At 40.7% G+C, this 23,302-nt stretch overlaps 1 protein-coding gene across 1 annotated transcript in view; it reads right to left on the bottom strand.

Annotated features, from left to right (window-relative positions):
• The window catches only part of TIAM1 (TIAM Rac1 associated GEF 1), a 274,407-nt gene that overhangs the window by 80,271 nt on the left and 170,834 nt on the right, over positions 1–23,302 (bottom strand). Inside the window, exons 6-7 of the mRNA XM_042459672.1 lie at positions 16,048–16,492; positions 8,141–8,313 (exon numbers count right to left, since the gene is read on the bottom strand). Of these exons, the coding sequence (XP_042315606.1) occupies positions 8,141–8,313; positions 16,048–16,492 (618 nt within the window). The remainder of the gene's footprint in view (positions 1–8,140; positions 8,314–16,047; positions 16,493–23,302) is intronic.

A 23,302-nucleotide genomic window follows, 5' to 3' on the forward strand; every position in this document is an offset into this window, starting at 1 on the left:
CATTACTATTATTATTTTAAGCTGCATTTGGAGGAGAGGGAGTAGGAGGATTGAGCTATTTATACTCTCGAACTGAAAGACTGTTCTGCCTCTGAAGGAAAGGTTAAACCTTAAAAATAAACTGCATATACCTGAAATATGAGCATGCCATTTTTAAACATTGCAAGAATCAGGTATCACCATGTGACTTACAAATTTAGTAGATTTGTGTAGGATGCATCATAGCTGCCTCACTGAAGAGGAAATTAGTGGGATATGTGTAGCATATTTGGATCCAACACAGTAAGAATAGATTTACAATGAAATGCATATTTTGGCTGTATTGAACAACACTCTAAAGGAGCCCTGGTGGCACAGTGGTTCAATGTCAGTATTGCAGTCGCAAAGTTGTAAGTTTGATCCCAGGGCTTCAAGGTTGACTCAGCCTTCCCTCCTTTTGTAGGTCAATAAAATGAGTACCCAGCTTGTTGGGGGCAATTGGCTTACAGACTGTAAACAACTTAGAGAATGCTGAGTTCACTATTAAGCGGTACAGAACTGTAAATACTACTGCTGTGTCTGTCCGTCTCCAATGTTCAGTCACTTCAGTAGTTTCTATTCAATGTAAGTCCATCTAAGCAAGGTAAGATGCTAAAACTCTAAATCATGTCTTTTATTTTGTTCTCATATTACTTTATATTCATGAATTATCTGCAAATATATATTTTACTAATGTGATGTACATGGTTGAGCAATTCTCTGCATAACAAATCAAATTGGGTGAGATTAAAGTAATTTGCACACTCTTTTCATAATTACCTCCAATCTTTCTCTCCTAATGGAAACCCACCTCTGTTTCACCATCTAAATCCTTTAAAGCTACAAAGGTCCCAGTCCATCACTAAGAAATAGTTACACAAATCTAAAGAACCTACTGATATATTCTTATTCCTATTATTCATTTTGTGCTCTTTCCCACAAGATGACACAGGAAAACCTAGCTCTGATCTTTCAGAAAGGAACTTGTAATAAATAAAGCTCTGTGTTGCCACAAAAGCTGTGCACTCCAAGTGACCCCTAGAGTCTTTACCCTCTATGACATTTCTTTTTTGAGAATTAAAACCTCCAAACAAAATGCATTTGTAAGATTTTGCAACATTCTATGAAGATCTAGTTTGGTCCTCACCAAATATAACCCCTGTGCTTCTTTTCTTCTCTTCCCATGACCCCTCATGCCCACTCTGTACAGAAAACATAACTTGTACTTGAGGAAGAAAATATAAGAGGTAGAGGTAAGAAAATAAATTATTTGAGAAGAGTTATTATAAAACTGCAAGAGCCCGCTTGCCATTGTAATTGGGGAAAGAGTTATTACTGTCCTATACGCTTAAGCAGAAAAAGACACAACATATGGCAGACCTCCACTGCTGTGAATTAAAGAAAAAAGAAAGGGGGTGCCCATGGAAAACAAAGGCATAATTCCAGTTGCAACTATAGCTCTGAGGCTTTGGGGGATTGGGTCTGATTTGCAGGAATTCACTATTTAAGCCTCCCTAAGCCAAATGGCTGAGAAAATATGTCATCTAAAGGAAGTTAAAAGTGTGGCCATAATTTCCTCCCCATATAAATTCCTTACAGAAGTCAGGCACTAGGTTGTGGTTATAGTAAATGAATCTGAATTATGGAAAACACAGCTCAGCTGTGGGTTGATTATGATTAATGTCAGAAACAAGCCCTATACAAGCATTTGATACCCACAAACATTGAACGTCTGAAAAAAGCAGCAAAAACATGCAATACTAACCCTACCTCAAATGCCACCATGACTGCAACCACACTCTTGACCAGATACATGACGAGTGCCAGTGTGACGGAGTCAGGGGGAACTTCTACTTAGTTCCTCAACATAGAGGGGTGTCCTACTTAATGAGAATTCCTGTCCCGCATTCTCTGTGTGTAGAAGTATCCCTTTCAGAGGTGCATGTACTTTGTTGTTGTGTGAACCTATCATGGGGTATTCTGAGGGTGAGAGTGTGTGACTTGCCCAAGCTCACCCATGACCAAGCAGGGAGTCAAACCCTGGTCTTTAGAGTTGCAATCCACTGCTCAAACCACAACACCTTGCTGGCTCCTGTGCATTTACTACAAACTCCAACATTTGGCATCACCTCTAAACCTTTGCCAAAGTTTTGTAACTGCTGTGCAACATTTTGCAATGAAAATGTTTTGCAGTAGCCCCCAAACTGCAAAACAGCAAATCTTTGGTATAGGTTTGGCGGTGACCCCAAATTTCCAGGTTTGTATTCCAGGTTTGTAATACATGCATCACCGTTTCAAACTAAGACCATTAACACTTTTGGCTGGGGTGGCATGGTTAGTACATACAACTGGATGTGTGTGTTTGGCTATTCTCATTTTTTACTATATTGTTTGCGATCTCTTCATTCGTTGGTACTCACAAGGCAACAATGTGGCTAAAATATGTTTTAATCTTCTAAATATAATTTTGGGAGGACACATTAACACAACACACACAAACAGTGCTTTTGACTTCTGACAAGTTTCTTCTGGATCTCAGAGGGATGCAGTTAATCACGTAAAATATATATTTATTAGCATGATTAATAAACAGGTCTTTTATAAATGAATTAGCAAAACATTTCAGCTTCTGTCTTTTTCTGTTCCTCAAAATGAAAGTGAACTGTATCTAAAAGGAGTTTAGAGCATTCTATTGTAAACAAGCGAAAGTGGATGATGGTATTAAGTATTATCTGATAGATTGAGAACATGTAGGTTTAAAGCCTTATTTCTCTGGATCAAGAATTTTTGTTTTATAACCAAAGTACTAGAAAGAAGGGGCATTTCAGTTCTAAACACAGACAAATCAGAGTTGTCAGAGTTAAAATGTCTAGCCACTGGTTGCTCAAGCTACTTGTCTGGATTTCAGATTTATGATTCCTGAAATGTTTATTTGAGTATGTGCTTCTGTTTTTGTGTTTTCAATACACACAATGGGGGTTGTCTACAACTTTTGATTGTCCTGGTGTGTAACCTATACTTGGGCCAAGAGACCATTGTGAGGAGAGAATACAGTCAAGTGGAATGGGGATGAGACAAGACTGCATTTTATTATATTGCTTAATTTATACAGGAAAAAATCATATGTGAAGCTGCTTTAGACTTGGAGGAAAGAGGAATGAATTCGATATGTGCCAGTGTGGTGTAATAGTTTGAGCATTGGACTATGACTTTGGAGACTAGAGTTCTAATTCTCACTCAGCTATGGAAACTCAATGGGTGACATTGGGCAAGTCACACTCTCTCAGCTTCAGAAAAAGACAAAATTCTCTCTGAACAAATTTTGCCAAGAAAATCCCATGACAGAATCTCCATAAAAATGACTTGAAGTCACACAGCAACACCATCCTCCCCACAAAGCAAGGTATCCCCTTGCATCAACAACTCTTGACTGCAGTTAAACTAGCCCTGCTAAATTGCTCACAAGAGTTTGAAATGGAGGAATAGCTGTAGGTCTTCATTTACCCCAGGAGTGCAATTGTGGGGATGGAGGAATGAAGTCATTGCCAACTCAAATAAGAACACTGCTCCTACATTGAAATTTTCCTTTTGTGCCTGGATTTGGGGGAAGAATATTCAAGGATTGGGATGACCTCATTTTGCCTCCTCCCTTTGGGCTGGCCAACCTTAAGCAAGATATTGCAGTTTGCCAGTAGGTTGCTGTGAAGAACATGTGGGCATATGAAACAAGGCAGCTAATTGTGGTGGACGAATAATTACAAGTCCCTCCTTCCTTAAAAAAGTATGCTACCTGGTACACAATTAACCCCCCCCCCAAGTGAGTATATATCTCAGATATTAATGAACAGAACTTCAAGAAATTAGCAAAACATTTTGGCTTCATGGTGCTATCTCTTATGCGAGTGTATGTGTATATATATCTCTCCACGTTCAAGAGCCTGGGTAGTCTAGCCAGAATGAGATTTCTTCAGAGAGCAAAACACTACAGTAATGTAATGCCATTCGATATGTTCCACACTGTGCTTGTTCAGACCTTCTGGAAAGCAAGAGAAATCAGCAGCAGACCAGTGATCCAGAACTCCACTCAACCATTGCAGATTCTGTCATAAACCAAAACTGTAAAATATTATCATCTTAGGAAATTACTACGTCTGAGGATTTTGGGCCAACAAAAACCTGGCCATCATTATAACTTGCACTTCACTGTGCCAAAACAAGCACTCTGATACAGTTTTTATAGAAGGTCTTATTATGAATGAACAGTTTAATGGCTATTGTTTATTCTACTGATGACATAACAAATAAGAATGTGGATGCAATGATTAATCTAAAATACCACTTTCATTCCTGCTGGCTGGGAGGGAAGTCCTTCTGTAAACTGCATGTTTGAAAGAAATTAGGTCATAACCAGAGATTGCATTTGCTTTCTTTATATAATACACAGAGTAATATATTAGTTACAATAGTGGTGGTGGTGGTGGTGGTGATTAAAAATGACCATTGAGGATCTACATAAATTCAACCTAGACAATGAAGAAATCAAAATAGTTAAAGAGTTCATATACCATGGTTCAAACACTAATAACAAGGGAACTAGAGCCAAGAAATCAGAAGAAGACTAGAATGGGAGGGGCAGCTATGAAAGAACTAGACAAGATCCTAAAGAGTAAAGAGATACAACTGAGCACTGAAGTTAGAATTGTACAAGCCATTGTATTCCCTATCAATATGTATGGATGCCAGAGCTGGGCAGTGAAGGTTGATAAGAAGAAAATTGACTCATCTGAGATGTGGTACTGGAGAAGAGGGCTGTGGATTCCACAGACAGCCAAAAAACAAATAAACTGATCCCCAAACAGACCAAACCTGATCTCAACCTAGAAGCCAAGATGATCAAATTGAGGCTGTTGTACATAGGTGACATCATGAGAAGGCACGATTCATTAGAAAAGACAACAATGCTAGGAATGGTAGAGGGTAGTAGAAAAAGAGGAAGACTGCACACCAGGTGGGTATATTAATTCAAGGAGGACCCTTATCATACGTGAGACTGGAACTCGAATCCAGAGCCAATTCAAATTGAAGAGGAAGCAGAGTCAATTCAAATCCAAGGCAATTCACGTGATGAATTATCTCATGTGAAGAATGAAATTGTGGTGATTCCTGAGTCAAAGTGGAGCGAGTGCACATTAAATTATCACAGCAGTACATGCCATGACTTGCACATGCTCAGTGAGGTTCTGAACACGTCGTGAACCTATGCACTTCTGGGGTGAAGAAGGGGGACACTTCCTGGTTCCATTTTCACGTGAATGCTAGGCTCATGTGAATGACTGCTTCACGTTTCTTCCTCCCTTCTATTTTTCTATCCCTGGCAGCCAAATTTAAACGGGTCCTCCATGTCAAAGCCCCCATCCATTTCAGCTACATCTACATCTATCCTTCTGTCATTCTCCTCATCCATTTCAGCCACTTCTAAATCTTTTCTCGTGTCATTCTCCTCATCCATTTCAGCCACATCTACATCTATCCTCCGTGTCAGAGCCACCATCCATTTATTATTATTATTATTATTATTATTATTATTATTATTATTATTAAAAAATTCTTTCACTGCAAAATAATCAGTGTAGAAGCTGCAGGTTTTCTTGGAAGTAATTCCTTTGGCTCTGAAGGAGACCCCTTTTGAAGGAGTGCAGAAATGATCCGGTTTCCCTTATTCTCCATGCTCCCTAAAGTACCACCTCCCTGAATCCAATCCACTCTCTGTCCCTTTCTAACAGTTGTCTTCACTTAGGTTGCATCCGCACTTGGGAAATAATCCGGTTTGACTCCACTTTAACTGTCCTGGCTCAGTGCTATGGAATTCTGGGAGATGGAGTTTGCTGCGGGGTCCTTGGCTCAAGGCTATGAAATTCTGGGAGTTGGAGTTTGTTGCTCCCCCCAGCCTTTGATGGCCCCCACCGTTGCTCCCATCTCTCCCCCCAGCCTCGTTTCATTCCCTTCATTCCTGTCAGTTACATTCAAATGTTCTTGAAGGAACACCAGAAGCAAATGGGGCAAAAATGCAGTGCAGCATCATGGGAAATGTGAGACCTTGGAGGTTTGGGGGTGTGCCACGATGGAAACAAAGTTGCATTCCACACCAGACCAATTCGGATTGAAATTGAAGTGAGCTTGGAAACAATTTTTGTGAATTTGCTTGTTACAGAAAACACAAAAATCAGGAGTCACTTTGGATTGGCTTTGGATCTGGCTCGGAAGTACTCCCCATAGAAAGCAATCATGTGTGATAATAATCACGTTTTAACATGAATTCGCATCATTGGACCTGCAGTGGCTTCGGATCAGAGCTGCAAAACCCTCCGTGTGATAAGGGTCGAGGTCGCAGCCCTGAGCTTGAGAGCTACTCTCTAAGCAGAGTAGTGGAGGACAGAGGGTCTTGGAGTCTCATCCACAGGGTCTCCATGAGTTGGAGTCAACTTGAGGGCAGTTAACAACAACAATATATTACAGTGAATCAGCGGTGGGAGAGGGAAAAAACTTATTGAAATAGTCGAAAGATGAACTGAAAATAATTACATCACTTAACAAACAATTAAAGTAAGTAAATTGGAAGAATTTTGGTTTGTTTTTTTTTAAAACAAGGTAATTACTCTCATCTAGCTTTTATAATCTTAATAAATAGAATAAATAATAGAAACCTGCAATTTCAAGCCATACAATTATAGCATGGGGAATAATTTAGTGCATTATTCGGTCTAATGTATTCCAAAGTATATTTTGGAATAGCTTATTTTTTACTCTTCAGTGAAAAGGTCTGTACATGGAAGATCAGCTCGCGAAAGACATCTTGCTTACCACTATCAATCACCCACTATAATGTCTAGCATCTGCAGTAAGCCCAGGATGTGTCCCAATATGTATTCTCAGTTTACACAATGAAATAGGTAGGCCTGACTTAAACTCCATATGAATTAGGCACCCCAGATGAACTCCAGAATCCTTTGCAACAGTGCTACTGAAAGTGATGGTCCCTGGACTGGTGCTGGTTCCCAAGCCATTGAGAGCAAGTCCTTGGAGAGCTAGAGACAGCATGGCATAGTGGTTGGAGTGTTGGACTGTGATTCTGGGAACCAGGGTTTGAATCCCAGCCCAGCCATTAAATCCACTGGCTGACCCTGGGCAAATAACATGTTCTCAGCCTCCAGGGAAGACACTGGTAAAGCTTCTCTGAACAAATTGTGCCAGGAAAACCCAATGATACACCATGTCAGAAATTACTTGAATTTTGCACGCACACACCCACCCCAAAAGGGCTTCGAAGAAAGAAAGAAATGTACCTAGTAGGCACAAATAACTGTTAGTTACCCACATAAGAAAGCACAAGGAACATTGTTCTGTAATATGTAGATGTCCTTGGCAGAGAGGTAAAACAAGTGGTCTCCTTGGATGATCAGATTTTGGAAACCATTGATGTAATATAATCTATCTATGGGAGAATATCCAAAATATCTATGTCTCAATTCACCCAACCCCAACTAAAACATCTCCCTTGGTAAAAATATCTCCTTTGGTAAAAACACATTAATACCACTCAGACATATTTCCAAGCCTATAAATTTCCAAGATCTATAAACAAAATTCTGAATGCTGTTTGTGCCTATTGCTGTACTGTTCTACAATCCAATCTGCAATAAAGAGTTAATGTACTGTAAAGTATATTTTCCCTGAACTACCAAGTTTCAAAGATATTAAATGCACATCCTTCTGTTTTGTGCAGACCCCACAACATCGCCCTGTGGAAGGAGACAGTGCCCCAAATATGCCATCACACAGTCATGGATCTACATAATAAGAGTCTAGCCTTACTGAAAAACTAGGAACAGATACTTGTCAACTTCAAATAAAGTTGCAAAGCCATTTGGTTACATGTTGACACCAGAGTGTTTGGATTTCTAGATGCCCACCCACTGTTAAAATGATTAGCTAGGCCAGTCACTAGAAGTTAAAATAATCATCTTGCAAGTGCTGGGGCACCATTCAGGACTTTGCCTGAAGGAAGAAAAACAACTATATAAATAAAGCATAAAAATAATAATAATACAAGGACAGAACAAACCTGAAATAGGAAGGCATCACCAAGGGAATTGCTGAGGCAAAAAACATAATCCTTCTTTGGGTGCTCTGGAACTGCTTGCACTATGCTGTTTTCCACCCAGACTGCATGTTTTGGGATGCTATTGTGGTCTATTCCAGATCTCCCATCACTTTCATAGAAGAATAATGTACATCCTTAAGAAAAACAGTAAAGTATTAGCACCTCACATAAGATAACATTGCAGGCCACCCATAATTATCATGTCCCAATATGATAACATTCAGAATAATAAAAAATAGAAATTAAATTAATACCAATAAGATCTGTAACAAAATTTTCTGTTTCCTGTAGTCAGTCTGACATGCCTTCTTTTATGATATATATTCCACATCCCATTACTTCTTCCACCTGGGGCCTTTCACAGTAAACTATTATAGCACTATGAAACCACTTTCAACTGCCATGGATACAGCTGGAATCCTGAGGTTGTACTTTGGTGACGCACCAGAGCTCTCTGGCTGTGAAATCTAAATACTCCCCAACTGTAAATCCCAAGGTTCCATGGGATGGAACCGTGGCAGTTAAACTGGAATCATAGTGCTATACTTGTATAGTATGAAAGGGCCCCCAGTTTCTAACAGTAATCACATACCTCATAAACTTCCAGTCAGCACTCCATGCCCACAGACAGTCCTCCTTGTGATTTTTTTTTTTACTTACTTATGTACTTACTTAGACCTGGTACACACAGGCGTTGAAATGCCACCCCTCTTTGCTGCGCAGCGTGACCACAGCAACCAAACCATGGGGCAATGCTGCACAGCACAAAAGAAGCCGCCTATACACAGCCCTATAACGCCGCTTCCTCTAAAAGACATGTGGGTGCTCACTAAAAGACATGCGCACTCACGAGCCCTAGCACTGGGCCTTACTTACTTACTTAATACCCTGCCTTTCTCCCAATATGGTACCCAGGTGCTTACTTAATATAATTTAAAACAAAGTTAAAGTAACAAATAAACAGTTCTATTAAAAACATTATTTTACTTTACAACCATTTTAAAAACAGCTATAATTATAAACAAAGTAACGCACGCTGGTTAAAAGACCTTTTACAATGGTCAATCAAAGACCTGGATAAACAAAAAGGTCATTGAACACTAGTGGAAAGGGAGCAGACAGGGGACAAACTTACCCTCAAGTGAGAGGGAACTATACAATCCTGAAGCAGCTACCAAGAAGGCTCACCAAATGTGCTCATGATGGATCTTATGAAGCCCCCCCCCCCCAAAACCAGGACCTAAAATTCATGGATGCTCATATTGGGAAATACGGTCATTCAGATATTCTGGAACCAAACTGTATGTAGCTTTTTAGGTCATAACCAGCACCTTGAATTATACCTGGAAATGAACCGCCAGTCAGTGAAGCTGTTTCAACAGGAGAGTGCTATGTTCCCTGAAACCAGTCTGTCAGCAATCTGGCTGCTGCATTTTGGCCCTGGTGCAACTACTCAATCGTTTCCAAATCAGCCCCACATAGAGCATGTTACAGTAATCCAGACAGGGTATGATGAATGCATGTCAGACATCTCTAGGAACACAACTGGCACACTAGTTTTAACTGTGTAGTCTGGCTACTGCTGAGTCACGTGCCTCCATGATCAGGGTGAAGACCAAGAGTATACCCAAGCTTTGAACCTGAGATGTCAGGAGGTGTGCATGACCACACTCTGTTCTGAATCTGTATTCCATGATGTAACCAGGAGCAGCATTGTGTTATCTGGATTAAGCTTCAATTTGTTTACCTGATCTAGTACATTACAGACAGCACATACTGGTTTGGAACTGAAACAGAGTCCTTGGAATTAGGTGGAACTGAGAAATATGGTTGGCTGTCATCAACAACTTGACCTCAAAACTCCAGATAAACTCATCCACTGTTTCATGTAGAAGTTGAATAGCATGGGGACAGAACCAGGCCCTGAGGTACTTGCAGGACAATGGGTGTCAAACAAGAATCCCCCAATATTACTTTCTGAGTTTGCTCATTCCAGAAGAATTGGGATTATGTACCTTAAAACAGTGCCTCAATTTCCATCCCAGGGGGTAGCCCAGAAGGATATCATAGTAAATTGAACTAAGAGAAGCACACACTCTCTCTATAATCCTCAGTGAAGGTTATCCATCAAAGTAACCATTGCCACCCCAGAACCAGACCTGAAGCCAGATTGAAGCGGATCTGGATAATCTAGTTTATCCAGGAATTCCTGCTTTTGCTCTTAGACTTTTTTAATACTCCTGAGAACCTCAGAACACTTTTGAGACTAACTGAATGAAAGATGTTGCAGCATAAGCTTTCATAGATTTGGTCTACTTTCTTAGATGCAAGTCTACAAAAGTTTATTGTACATCTGTCATTCAGTTAGTCTCAAAAGTGCTTCAATAATAATAATATTGGGATTTATTTATATGTCGCCCAATCCCTGGAAATCCAGGCAGCTTACAACAGAGGGGATAATAGATGGTTCCCTGCCCTCAGGCTTACAATCTAAAAAGACATGACACAAAAGGAGAAAGGAATGGTGAGGGGGGGAGGGGATCAGGTCCAGCATTCCTCTCTCCCTCTGAGGCCTGGACCAAAGCAGATGGACTGGAGCGAGGACTCTTTTTCTTAATCGAGACCAGGCCCGATGGTGTTGGGCCTGTCCTTTCACTCCCTCTAAGGCCAGAAGATGACAATTGGAAGGAGGGAGGGGAAGGCTCTTCCTCTTCAGGCCTGATGGGAAGAGAACGCTTGAAAGCTGTAAGCCACCGCAGCCAACAACATTCAGGATAGAGGCATTGTGGATGACTTGGTAGGGAATCCGAAGCTTGACTGCCCGGAGAACAAGGTCGCTGTGTGTAGTTGCCCCAAAAGGATCTCCCACTACAAGAAAAGCCACTACAAAAAAGGTCCCTTTGCATACTGATGCCCCAGACTAACACAGTTATGTTCCTGAGAACCTCAGAATTCTCGCAGGCATGTGGATATCTTTGTCTTCTTCATGAATAGTGTTGTTTGGGCTACCTAAAAACTGAAACAAGGAGTTTTCATTATGAAGACATATGATTATATTGGGCCAGAAAAGAAAGGTTGTTCAGAGACTTTTTTGAAGCACTGGTTTGAAACTGAAATTTAAATCTCCCTTCAGCTTAATAACAACAACAACAAATACTATGCAGCCTAGATTGTATTTTTTTTCTATAATGTCTCTGTCTTCCTATAATGAATCACAGAATCATAGAGTTGGAAGAGACCACAAGGGCCATCCAGTCCAACCACCTGCTATGCAAGAACCCCCAATTAAAGCATCCCCAACAGATGGCCATTCAGCCTCTGTTTAAAGACCTCCAAAGAAAGAGACTCCATCACTCTCCAAGGGAGTGTATTCCACTACTCTGGTTCCAGAACATTAAAGTGCTTTTGTATGATTCACCATTAGGAATCAGCATTTTTATTTATTTAAAATTGTGGCTTTGGAGAGTTATGCTAACAGAACTGCAGGAATCTTCAAGTACAGATTGTACATATAGCTGTTGGACATAGCTGTTGAGATGTATGAAGCAAAAAGAGCTTTGGAAAGCTGGAGCAAGGCCCTCGTTCATGACAGAAGGAGGTTAATGCTTATCCTATCACGCTTTCTACATTCATATGGTTAAAACATATGGTAAATGTTTTTCATTGGACACAGACCACCTACATCCATATCAGTTTTGGTCATGGGTAAATTCTCCCTGTTTAAAAACTGAATCATGATCATTATTCACTGGATCCAGAAGAGATTAGGCTTACAAATTCTGTTCTTCCAAAATATTATCTGGGTAGGTGTAATGTCTAGTAGGAAACACATCTGTGAATGTGACAAGTCTCTATTAAGGAGAAGGAAAAACAGTCCCTCACACCAAAAATAAAATGAGTAGAAGCTAAATGACTTAAAAATCTAAATTAAAACTGATACCAATTAAAGTATTTTGGGAGGCGGGGGGAAGGATGTGGAACAAAACACATTGTGCATATCTGTAATTTTTAGCCAATGCTGCAGATGACTATGATTGAATTCTACCTGTAGCTCCAACTAGGGAAAACTCACAGAATTAATGGTAGTTTCTTAAATATTGACTCACCATTCAAGAGCTGATACAGTGATGCTAAGCTAGAATCATAATCATGGCAAGTAACACAGCTCCAGGTTCACTCACCACAAAATGGGAGAGCCATTGTTGTCTAAACCAATGGCAGAGAAGCACGCCTTGGCACAAGTAGATATATAAAAGGTACCTACCAAGAAATGAAGGGGGGAACGATCTGCTGCATGCTGAAAATGTTCAATTTTAAAAGAATGAACTATGAGAAATTTTCTAAAATAAAGTTTTATCCCAATCCAGTCCCACAGGAAAGCAACAGGAATGAGGTTTCCATTTCATGATATTTTAGCTGCTTGTAAACTTATTATCACATCAACATAAAAACAAAGTATTATTTTCAAGATGGTAGAATCAGATGAGTTGGAAGGATACAATTAGTTGTTCTATCAGGCAAGACAAAATGTGCATTTTAATCTTCATTATTTTCCTGATTTAAAGTTATCCTTAGTTATCATGTTGCTATAATAACCCAAGACTTACAGAAAACATTTTCAGCAACAAACAGCAGATGTTAACTTCAAAGCCTAAATACTAACATTATTAAGCCCCAGTAATCTGAGAAGCAAACAACGAACACAAGTCACACTTTAAAGTAACACCTCTTTTATGTCCCTCTGTCCCTTCTTTCCTTCCAGATGGCTTTCTGTTTATTTGTAAACATCACCATCACACTTTCCCATCATGCTGCCTGCATGAATGATTAGGCCACCTCCTTTGCTCAGTCAGCCATGGTAAGTGTCTGAGCTATTTTTCTGACCTCTGTAGCAAAGCAATGGAATATATATTTGGCTCCTATAAACTGCTGCTGCAGGCAGTGCTTGTTACCAAAATGAATAAAAGTGAAATCACAGAGTCTGCTTTTTATCCCTTGGTCTCAGCCAGTAACCTTCCTGTCATTGCTGACCTTTCTGAACAATAAAGCAGATAAGCTGAGTTGCAGTGTGGCTTTGCCTCTGCCCTCTTTTGAGTTGGGTTCCATTTTGACACTTTGTTCTCAATTATTACATAAAGTGGATTATAAAATGTGGGTCGTAGCATTGAATTTTTAATTTGGAAGGAATCCTTCCATACAAGACTAAGGTGACCTATTTTGCTAAGTGTTTATCCCTGGCTTTTGCATCCTCATTGATGGGAAGATGCAGATCAGATAGGAATTTCAGAAGTGTGGATCCCATGCAACAATCTCCAAGCCACAATGTTTTTGTCATGTGTTCCATCTTAGGCTGAAGTGGGAAAACATTTTGAGTTAGGATAGGCAACTGTAGGGAAGTAAGGGACAGATTCCCCAGCCCCAAGTCACCTTGCAGGCCCCATACTCCCAAACACCTCCATTTTCCTCTGCAAGCCCCACAATCTCAAATATTTCACTTTTCCTCTACAGCTCTTTTCAAAATAGTGACAGCATGTGACACTGTGTCACTTCCTGCTGACATTTGAGAGGGCTTGCCAATGAATATGGAGGTATTAGGGAAGGAGTATTACCTTCTGTGTGAGAGTATTTTCACATGTGTTCAGTGGGCTTTCTGTGTGGGTTTGGGCCATAAGTTGCCCCAAATCATGGGAGAATTTGGAGGCCTCCAGGGGCCACAAAAGTAGGAACAAGGGTCTGCAATTTACCCACTCCAACCTAAACAGTGATATGTGCATAGCCAGAGGCTGTCCCTTTCTCCTCCTGATCATTGTCATGGCAAACATACAGCTGCGACAACGCTCCACAGGAAAAAAAGAGCTCCAAAAAGAGCTCCAAATGGAGCTCCTTGCTGCGATGCCACCAAGGTGCCATTTCCACCCTGGGACATCGCAGTGACATCACGCATGCACCGTGCTGTTTGGATGCAGCATGCGTGTGATGTCATCAATACATGTGCTGTGTGGACAGCACTGCATAACAATGGTGCCGTCCACACGAACTAGGGCTCGGAGCGTGCAGTTGTTGCATGCTTCCGAGCCCTACTTTTGGCTTGAGGGCGCCACAAGGCACCCATTTTTATTGGGCCCATATGACCAAATTCAGAACCTTTCACCCATGCTGCACTTGCCCAAGATGTGAGCCACACGTGAAGAACAATATTGCCAGCTGAATCCATCAACTTAAAAGAAGGTAAACCTTCCTCACAAAACAGATTAAAAGCAAGAATGGGAACAGAATTTCTGATTGTCATCCTATGCAAATGTACTATGAAAAATAATAAGTATGGGTTGTTGTAACTGGTAACTAATGGAACATACTATTTCAAATACGTAGATCTAGGACTTAGGTGTAAGTTCTCCTCTAAGACTCCAAAAGTCCCCCCCAAGTTTATATTCTTATAAAATCCAAACATTTTAGTGGTATTATGCACAAAGATAAAACACATTAAAATGCTGAATTAAATTGATGTCATCACAGATCCACTTCTTGGGGTTCACTTTCAGTGATAGCAGAAATGGTTGTCAAACGCTGCTGAAACTTTTGAAACTTGGCTTATAGCAAAAGCTAGAAAATGAGTATCAACTGGAAATAAACACTTGTTTAGAAGTTTCAAAAGCAAATGGACCTCATTTCCATTCACTTTTACTGCCTGTCATAGAATCCGTATGTAGAAAGATCTTGTAGCACCTTTGGGACTCACTGAAAGAAAGAAATGGGCAGCATGAGCTTATGCATCTGAGGTAGTAGACTGAAGACTAGGAAAGCTCATGCTGCCCATTTCTTTCTTTCTCTCAGTGAGTCTCAAAGGTGCTACAAGATCTCTCTATGTACATTCACTCATTGACAATGCTTCTGTCCTGACATGTATAATAGCATAATTTTTTCTTGTTTGCGGCATGTGATGTGGTCCCCACCCCCACCCCTAGTTCCAAATATTTTAGCTCCACAACAACACTGGAATACAGAGCTATCTGAGATGCACTAATTTACTTAAAAACACTTTTTAAGTGTTGTGTTGAATTAACCCATACTTTCTAAGCGTTTTGTCAAAGCTGGGATTTGAATTTACATTTTTCATGCCTGGACTCAACAATCTAGTCATTGTATCATACCAACAAAATATTTTGCCCTCTAAAATATGAATTACGGAAAATAAACTGCCTAGTAATAGTAATTGCAATTATTTTCTTAGTATGGAAAATAAATTGTCTAGTACTCAAGGTTTTTAACAGTTATTTTAACTGAATATAATCAGGTTACAATGCTACCTCCACTGAATCCCCTGTGCAGTCACCCATGTGCTCTAAATCTGCTCTACAAGGCCAGGGATCCCTTTGAAGTGGGTTTTTGTTTTGATGCCATAAAGGGCTACAGAACGAAGGCAAGCAAGTCCCAAATTTAACTGGCTTTGAATATATAAGCACGTGGCATAATGGAGTGCTGGATCTTGACCTGTTTCTGAATTATGGTTGCCAGCTAGAAAACTGGAGATGACTCCTATACCTTTAATTGATAGTTGTGTAGAAGTGAGAATTTCAACAAGTGTTGCTCATCATGCAACCAGGCACAAGCAACACCTGCTAGAATTCCCTCTTCTAGACATCCATTAAAAGTAGAGAAGCCATGTCCAGTTTCACTTGGACAACCCTAATCTTAATGCATTATTTTTAATTGTTTCAAAATACCACAAACCCTTCAATATTTTTGCTACTTCCATATAAACAAAGCTGCTTTGGTTTCAGAGGCAATGTTCTCCATTACTACTTAAATCAACTGACTTCTCTTCTTTTTAAAAGTATCTACATGTCCACACAAATAGTGCACTTTACCTTTTAAGGACACCCAGTATTGCTTCCATTTCCTCCGTGTGGCTAACTCCACCTTCTTGTTCTTTTTGTGGACAAGAAAATTTTTCACTGCAAGAGCTCCAGCCTTCCGTACAGTCCCTTGACCGGCGGTGAGAAGAATATCTGACTGTCCTGGAGAACTCAGTGTCCCACTGCTCTGCTCATCACTCAGGGCAGAACCAGCTTCATCCAAGTTATCGTTGGTGCTGCTCATCTCCAGCTCTCTCCGGAAGTTCTCATAAACTCCCTGACGGGCGCCATCTCCAGTAGAAGAGCTGCCACTGTCACTGCCAGCAAAGGCCCGACTGGTTGTTGGAGAGTAGCTGGAGTTGGTGGCATTCGAACGTCTAGAGAGGAGGTCTGTGTCAGTTGTTGCTCCCTCAATCCCACTGTCAGCAAATTCACTTCCTTCACCTGTATTTACATCCTGGTTCAAATCAAAGAAAGGAAACATGATGGAGAAGTTGTCCAAAACAATCTAATTCAGGAGCAGGATTTGTTTAGGTATAATACTTTGCTAAATTTCTAGAACAGCCTTCTCTGACTTGGTGCCTTCCAGATGTGTTGGATTAAACCCCCATTATAGCCTACAGTGGGGAACCAGGCTGGAGAAGAGTGACAACATGACCTCTAATCCAAAATCAAGGAGGCCACAATTCACAGTAAAATGCATCACATTTATCTGACCCAGTCTCCCTTAGGCAATGTGGAAAACATAGATTTCATTGTCTTTGAAATCATAACATTTTTATAAAGTAATTTGAGATACTGGAAACAATCCAGCAAAGTTGAACACTTACAAACCTCAATCTGAAATGGTAATATAAATGCTGAAAGTGAAAAATGGGGGTGGGATTTTTTTTCAATTTCTGGCTCTTTGCTGACACTGGATTTTACGATTGTTTACCTGGTGAAGATGCTGCTGCAATTCATAATTTTTAGGTAACGTTTGTCAAGTTTAAAAAAAACAAGAATTAATAACACTTTAAATTAGAATGTGATAAAAAATAATAGGTACAATTCAGTCCAAATACAAAATGTAAACATTTATTTCAATATGAAGTAGAGAGCTAAACATACCTAATCATCCCATTTAAAGTCAGTGGGACTCCAATGTTCTTTATTCTAAGATGGATTCAAATCTGCTGTTTTCATGAAGATCAAACCCTATGTGTTTACAATTCCCACTGTAGTACCCATTACTTCCCACATTATTCTGGAGGGTTTCCTGACCCTCAGGACAAGCTGAGAGGGATAATCAGGGGCTGCAGTAGGGAGAGGGAAAACTTGAGATCTAAACTTGTGTCTGGATTATATATCTATATGTTTTGTTTTGCTTTACTTTAAACCAAATCGATTGGTTGTAACTTAACACTCATGTGTACATGTGTACACATGAGCATTTGACTATGACTCTCGATTTCTTGTTGCTGCATGCCTTAAAGTTGTTTCTGACTAATGGCAACCCTAAGGAAAACCAATCAAAGTTTTCTTGGCAAGATTTGTTCAGAGGTTTGCCATTGCCTTCCCCATAGGTTTCCATGGCCCAGTTGGGATTTGAACCCTGGTCTCCAGAGTCCTAGTCCAACGCTCAAACCACCACACTACTCTGGAGGTCAGGGCTCAATTCCTCACTCAGCCATGGAAACCCATTGGATGACTTTTTGGTGAGTCACACACTCTCAGCCCCAGAAAACCCCATGATAGTTCCACTTTAGGGTCGCCAAAATTCTGAAACAACTTCAAAGCACACAACAACAACAACTGTGGGGTGCAAAACCCTTAATATTTTCTTGAAGAATTTTACATATTACGACACAGAACTTCATGTGAATGCAAATGACAGGAATATAACAACAAACAAAATAAAGCCTTTTACTATTTATTTCAAAACATTTTCTGCATCTTATTAATATTCAAGAGCTGCAGCTTATCCCTCTTTAACCTATTTTGATTAACAACTGTTCTCCCTCTCTTTCTTTCTCCCAAAAGGAAAATAGCTGCTGTAGGGACAAGGAGGAAGACAACCTCACTGAATATTGAGAAGAAACTGCTAAATATAGATACTTTTGTACATATGAGAATCCATAGCTCTTTAGATTGTCACCTTACTATTTTTTTTTCCTCTCTAGAAGTAGCTGCATGTTAAAAGCTGCCGAATTTCCATCTCATTTACGGCTGGAGGACAGTTTCAGAATGCTGAATTATATATTCCTGTAACATCCCCCCAGCATTATAGTAATAGAGCACTCCTGTGGGTGAGGAAGGGGGGCAAAAAAACCACCAAGCTTCCCAGCTAGCTGATCAAGGAGAATTGCCTGCAAATCTGATTGGATGCTGTGAGCAAGCTAAATGGTACAGCTGCTCCCTAAGCAGAGCTCTCTTTGAAGTGGTGAGGAACACACACACATGCACCACTTGGAGCTGAGAAGCTTCTGAATTCAAAAAAAATTGTGAATGGCAGGGACTGGCGAGTGATGAGCCTCTTCAGCATCCTTGATCATGCATAAACATTCTCTGACATGTCTTGAATTCTGAATTCTGGTCACACACACACACACACACACACACACACACACATAGAAAAATATCATGGGGGGGAAAACCTACAGTAATCCATAAATCTTTCACAAAGTTCAAACTTAATGTTCTTCCAAACCAGCCTCAAAAGGCGACACTGCAAGATTCTTCTAAGAAAACGTATTTAATGCAGTGCAGTTCATATGCAGTGCAGCTGGGGGCAACTTGTTTTCACTGCTCAGATTGGTCTTGAACGACCTCCTGATACACTAGTAGGCATCTAGGAGAGACAATTAAGGACCAAATCTGAAAAAGGTAAAACTGCATTGCTTTCGTTTCACCAATGCCACCTCCAAGCCTAAAAAGCAGAAATGGCAGATTTTTGCTTTCTAGATCTTTTCCAGTCCAGTCACTAGAAGCCTCAACTAATATAGCCAATGGTAAGGATTCCATTGGAAGCTTTCATCCAGAACATCAGGAGGGCCAAAAGGTTCCCTGACCTTGCTACAAAGAAGCACAACAACTTGAAGAATTTGGTGTTTACTCTGTTACATTTCACTAAAATGCAGGCATAAAATAATTGTACAGTTCCCAGAAAGAAAGAACGAAAGAAAGAAGTGTGTGTGTGTGTGGAGAGAGAGAGGAAGAGAGAGAGAGAGAGAGACACTAAACAATTGATTTTAAAAAAATGTAGGATAAGGGCAGTGATGGCGAACCTTTGAGGTCGCCGTACCAAGGGTGGAGCTTCCACCCTCCAGACGGGGATTTCCCTCGCCCCTTCCGGCCTCCAGCTGTCTCTGAGAGACAGCTGAAAGTCGGGGAACTGGGGGGCGGGTGACAGGCGTGCTCCTGCTCCTCTTGCCCTTCCCTTGGCCTCCAGCTGTCTCTCAGAGACAGCTGGGGACCAGTAAGGGCCTGTGGGGGGCAGGAGCAAAGGGTCCGCAGGCCCTGCTCCTTCCTCGGGGCTTCGCCAAGCCAGAGGTATCCTCCGGAGGACACCTCTGGCCTGGCGAAGCCCTGCGGGGAGGAGGAGGAGGCTGCCCGCCCCTTCTTCGTCGGCCCTTCGCTCCACGCCAAAGGGCTCCACGGAGCCCTTTCATGCGGAGGGATGGGAAGCCAGGAGGGAAGAGGGCTGGGAGGAGGAGCCAGATGCACGCGCCTGTCTCCTTCTCCCAGGCGCCATTTTCTGGCTTCCCGCTGTCTCGGGGGAGGCAGAACAGGCACACGCGTGCCCATTCCGCCTTCTCCCTCGCCCCATGCCTGGCGAAATGGCGACACGTGCCACCTGTGGCACACGTGCCATAGGTTCGCCATCACGGGATAAGGGGATTCCAGTCCTGGAACTGGATAGATTGTTCTTGGGGTGATTGGTCACCAAGACACAGTAAGCCTTATTTCAGCACTGTGCAAATGTCACTTTTAGGCTGACACAACCCCTGTGGTTATTCTAGACCAAGCTGTCAAAATGGATGAAAATAAAAGTCTCTCTAAGGATTAAATTCTTCATCTGCGTGGTTTTTAGAGAAAGTGGGTCAGCCTTATAAGTAATTAATTTCTAATTCCATCATTATGAAATATCTCCTTGCTACTTAAATAATATTTCTAGGTAAATATTACCCATATATCTGTAGCTATGTTTATCTTGCTCCTCTTTTTAAAAGGCAAAAGAGTTATACAATCTGAAGAGAAACCAGAGTATCCTCATCTTTTTAGGCATTTCTTCCTCTAAAAATTACAGTGGTACCTCGGGTTACGAAATTAATTCGTTCCGCGGCTAATTTCGTAACCCGAAAAACCTTCGTAACCCGAAACAATAAATCCCTATGGGATTTATTCGTATCCCGAAAAATTCGTAACCTGGGTAATTCGTATCCCGAGGTACCACTGTATTTTAGCAATACACACATATTATAGCTGAAAAATATGTGTTTTTAAAATATGGAAAAGAAGGAATATTGACCAGATATTAAGAATTCAATTTGAAAAAGTTAATATAAACAAAATGCATTGGGAAGATAAAAATGACTGCACTGTCTCATGGATATGAGAACTGTAACTGCTACAGTGTTTCTAGCTCTATATACTCCCACTGATATATATTCTACAATATTTGATGGACTCACAATCAAGCAATGAGGATAACACAAGACACTTAAATGCTGGGCAATCTAACTGTTGATTGTGTAAGCAGCAGTCTTACTCAGTAATACTACTATGTACAGTATTATTATGGTATTACGGACAATCATGTTGTGTTTTTTTTTTTGAAACATGGAATTTTAGTTTGAAATAATGTTAAAGAGGGAAGAGGAGGAGGATGTAGACCATGCAACAATGTAAGAAGAGAGTACTGTATTAATTTGGGGGTGGGCGGGGGGGAAGGATATTCATCCTATCTTTACTATAGCGTGGGAAAGCTTGTTCAGACTGCTAGAGTAAAATATCTAAAGGTGAACCTCACTAAGTCTAGATACATAAGTGAATAGAAGTTTGAAGTTCTTTTGCACAGGAGATAGATGAAATCCATGAAGGCACAACTGTACAAGTAAAGTGAGAACTATCCATAAATCAAGTTTCCCGTCTAAAACTTGCAAATGTAGTATTCAGGGCCATAATATTCAGATGAGAAAACCAGACTAGGGATTAAAATAAGATTAGTAGAATTCATTAAAAATGTGGCAGTTATGGGTGAAGGCAGATGTAATATAAAAGAAAAACTCACAGCATGTCCCCCTGCTACAAGGGAACCAAAAGTTCCTCATCCCTTTGGAATTAAAATGACAGATGTTAACTGAAATCAAATGCTTGTTCATTTGTCTCTTGCCCTCACCTCCTACATGCTTTAAGCTGGCTGCCCACTTTTGTTTCAGCACTACATCAAATTCTATTTATGCATTTCCATTTGTTGCCTCTTTACTTTTAACTACTTTTTTAAATGTGCAAAAGTTTGACATGTTTTTACAAGAAGTTAGTTTATCTCCATCTCATATCATATTGTAATACATTCAAGCCTTTCATGCCCTATGTAAAAGATAAAAGGCACTTGTAAAATGTTACTACAGTCATCTCTTCTTATCCATGGGAGATCCATTCTGAAGCTGAGAAAGTGTGACTGGCCAGAGGTTACCCAGTGGGTTTCTATGGCCGAGTAGGAGTTGAATCCTGGTCTCCAGAGTTCTAGTCCAATGCTCAAACCAATACACCACACTGGCTTTAAAAAACAGCTAAAGTAGTAAGCATTCCAATGATGACTGCAAATGTCCCACACATAACCTCCCCGTCATAATCTCTGAAATCTTTACAAGATCCATATAAGACAAATCTTGCCTTATCCCCTCTCCACACAATCCAAACTGTGGATGTGAGGGACAGAGTACTGAGGGAAAAGGGGTACTGAGCCTAAGAGAATACTAGCTTGAAAAGTTCATCTACTAAATTTGCAGATGAAGTGAGACTTGAATTTCAACTTGTCAGCACATAACACACACACACACACAAAAGCTGGCCACTACAGACCTACTGAAGGAAACGATTTAGGATGTGCTACATATTGCTATGAGAATAGAGTTTCACCCTGGTGATAATGTATCCCAGCCTTGACAAGACCAAAATGAGTCCCCCAAACCTCTTTATGGTTCTTGAAAAATAACAATGAAAAGGGGTAAGGTTGGGGACTTGCTGAGCACACATATCATGAAGTGCTATAAATAAATGCCAAAAATCCTTCAGGGAGGAAACTACTTCAGGTTTTTAGAGCTATTGCTCTGCAAAGCCTTCCAGCATATGGGAAACACTCCCAGGTATTTCACAACTTTCCTGGAAATGAATGTAAAGTCTCAGCCTTACAAAAATACATCATCTCCACCTGCACCTGTGCGAAACTCCACAGGATCTCTATGCTTCTTGCATAATAGCCTCACTTGTCTAAGTTTGCCTGAAGGTAATCTCCAGCTATGTCTCAAGCTGTTTCTCTAGAAGCAGCAATCAAAGAAGGGAAGGAGTGTTTATCCCGTCCAAATCAGAATACAGATACAAATACATAGGCAAAATTCAATGGAAAGCAAACAACAACCATCTTCTTTCTGCCTCTATCATTTATTTGTGTTACAAGTCCACAGAGAGATTTTAGTAAGATGACTGGACCTGTATGGAATCTAAAATGTGGGGAAGAAAGTATTTACTACAGCACCACAAAAGAATTATTCTCTCATGTGACCTTCAAATTTTAGAAGCCCCTCCCATGCTCCAAAGATAGTGTGAGATGCTCCTATTTGTGCAACTGGAATCCACATGGCAGGTCTACACACTAGCAATAGCCTCACTGCTTTTACCTACTCTGCCACTACTTCTTTTCCATAAAGTCCTATAAGGCTTGGATCCAGGTTATTTGATGGAGTATGCCTCCCTTTATGAGTCTGTATATTCATCCGGAGAGATATTTCTCTCTGACCCCAACACCTTCTCAGGTTCGCTTGGTGGAACAAGGGCAGAGGCCTTCTGGGTGGCTGCTCCCAGACTTTGGAACTTCCTTTCCAGGGAGGCCAGGCTGGCGCCGCCCTTGCTCTCCTTCTGGCAGCAGGTTAAAACATTTTTGTGCCGCCAGCTGTTGAGGATGGGCTCTTAATGCTGTGTGGTGCTGTTGATGTTTTTAAAGGGTCTCTATATAGTTTTTTAAATTGTTTTCAATTTATTTTACTATTTTAATTGTTTTAATATA

This window comes from Sceloporus undulatus, chromosome 3 (genome assembly GCF_019175285.1).
Source record: "Sceloporus undulatus isolate JIND9_A2432 ecotype Alabama chromosome 3, SceUnd_v1.1, whole genome shotgun sequence".
Lineage (NCBI taxonomy): Eukaryota > Metazoa > Chordata > Lepidosauria > Squamata > Phrynosomatidae > Sceloporus > Sceloporus undulatus.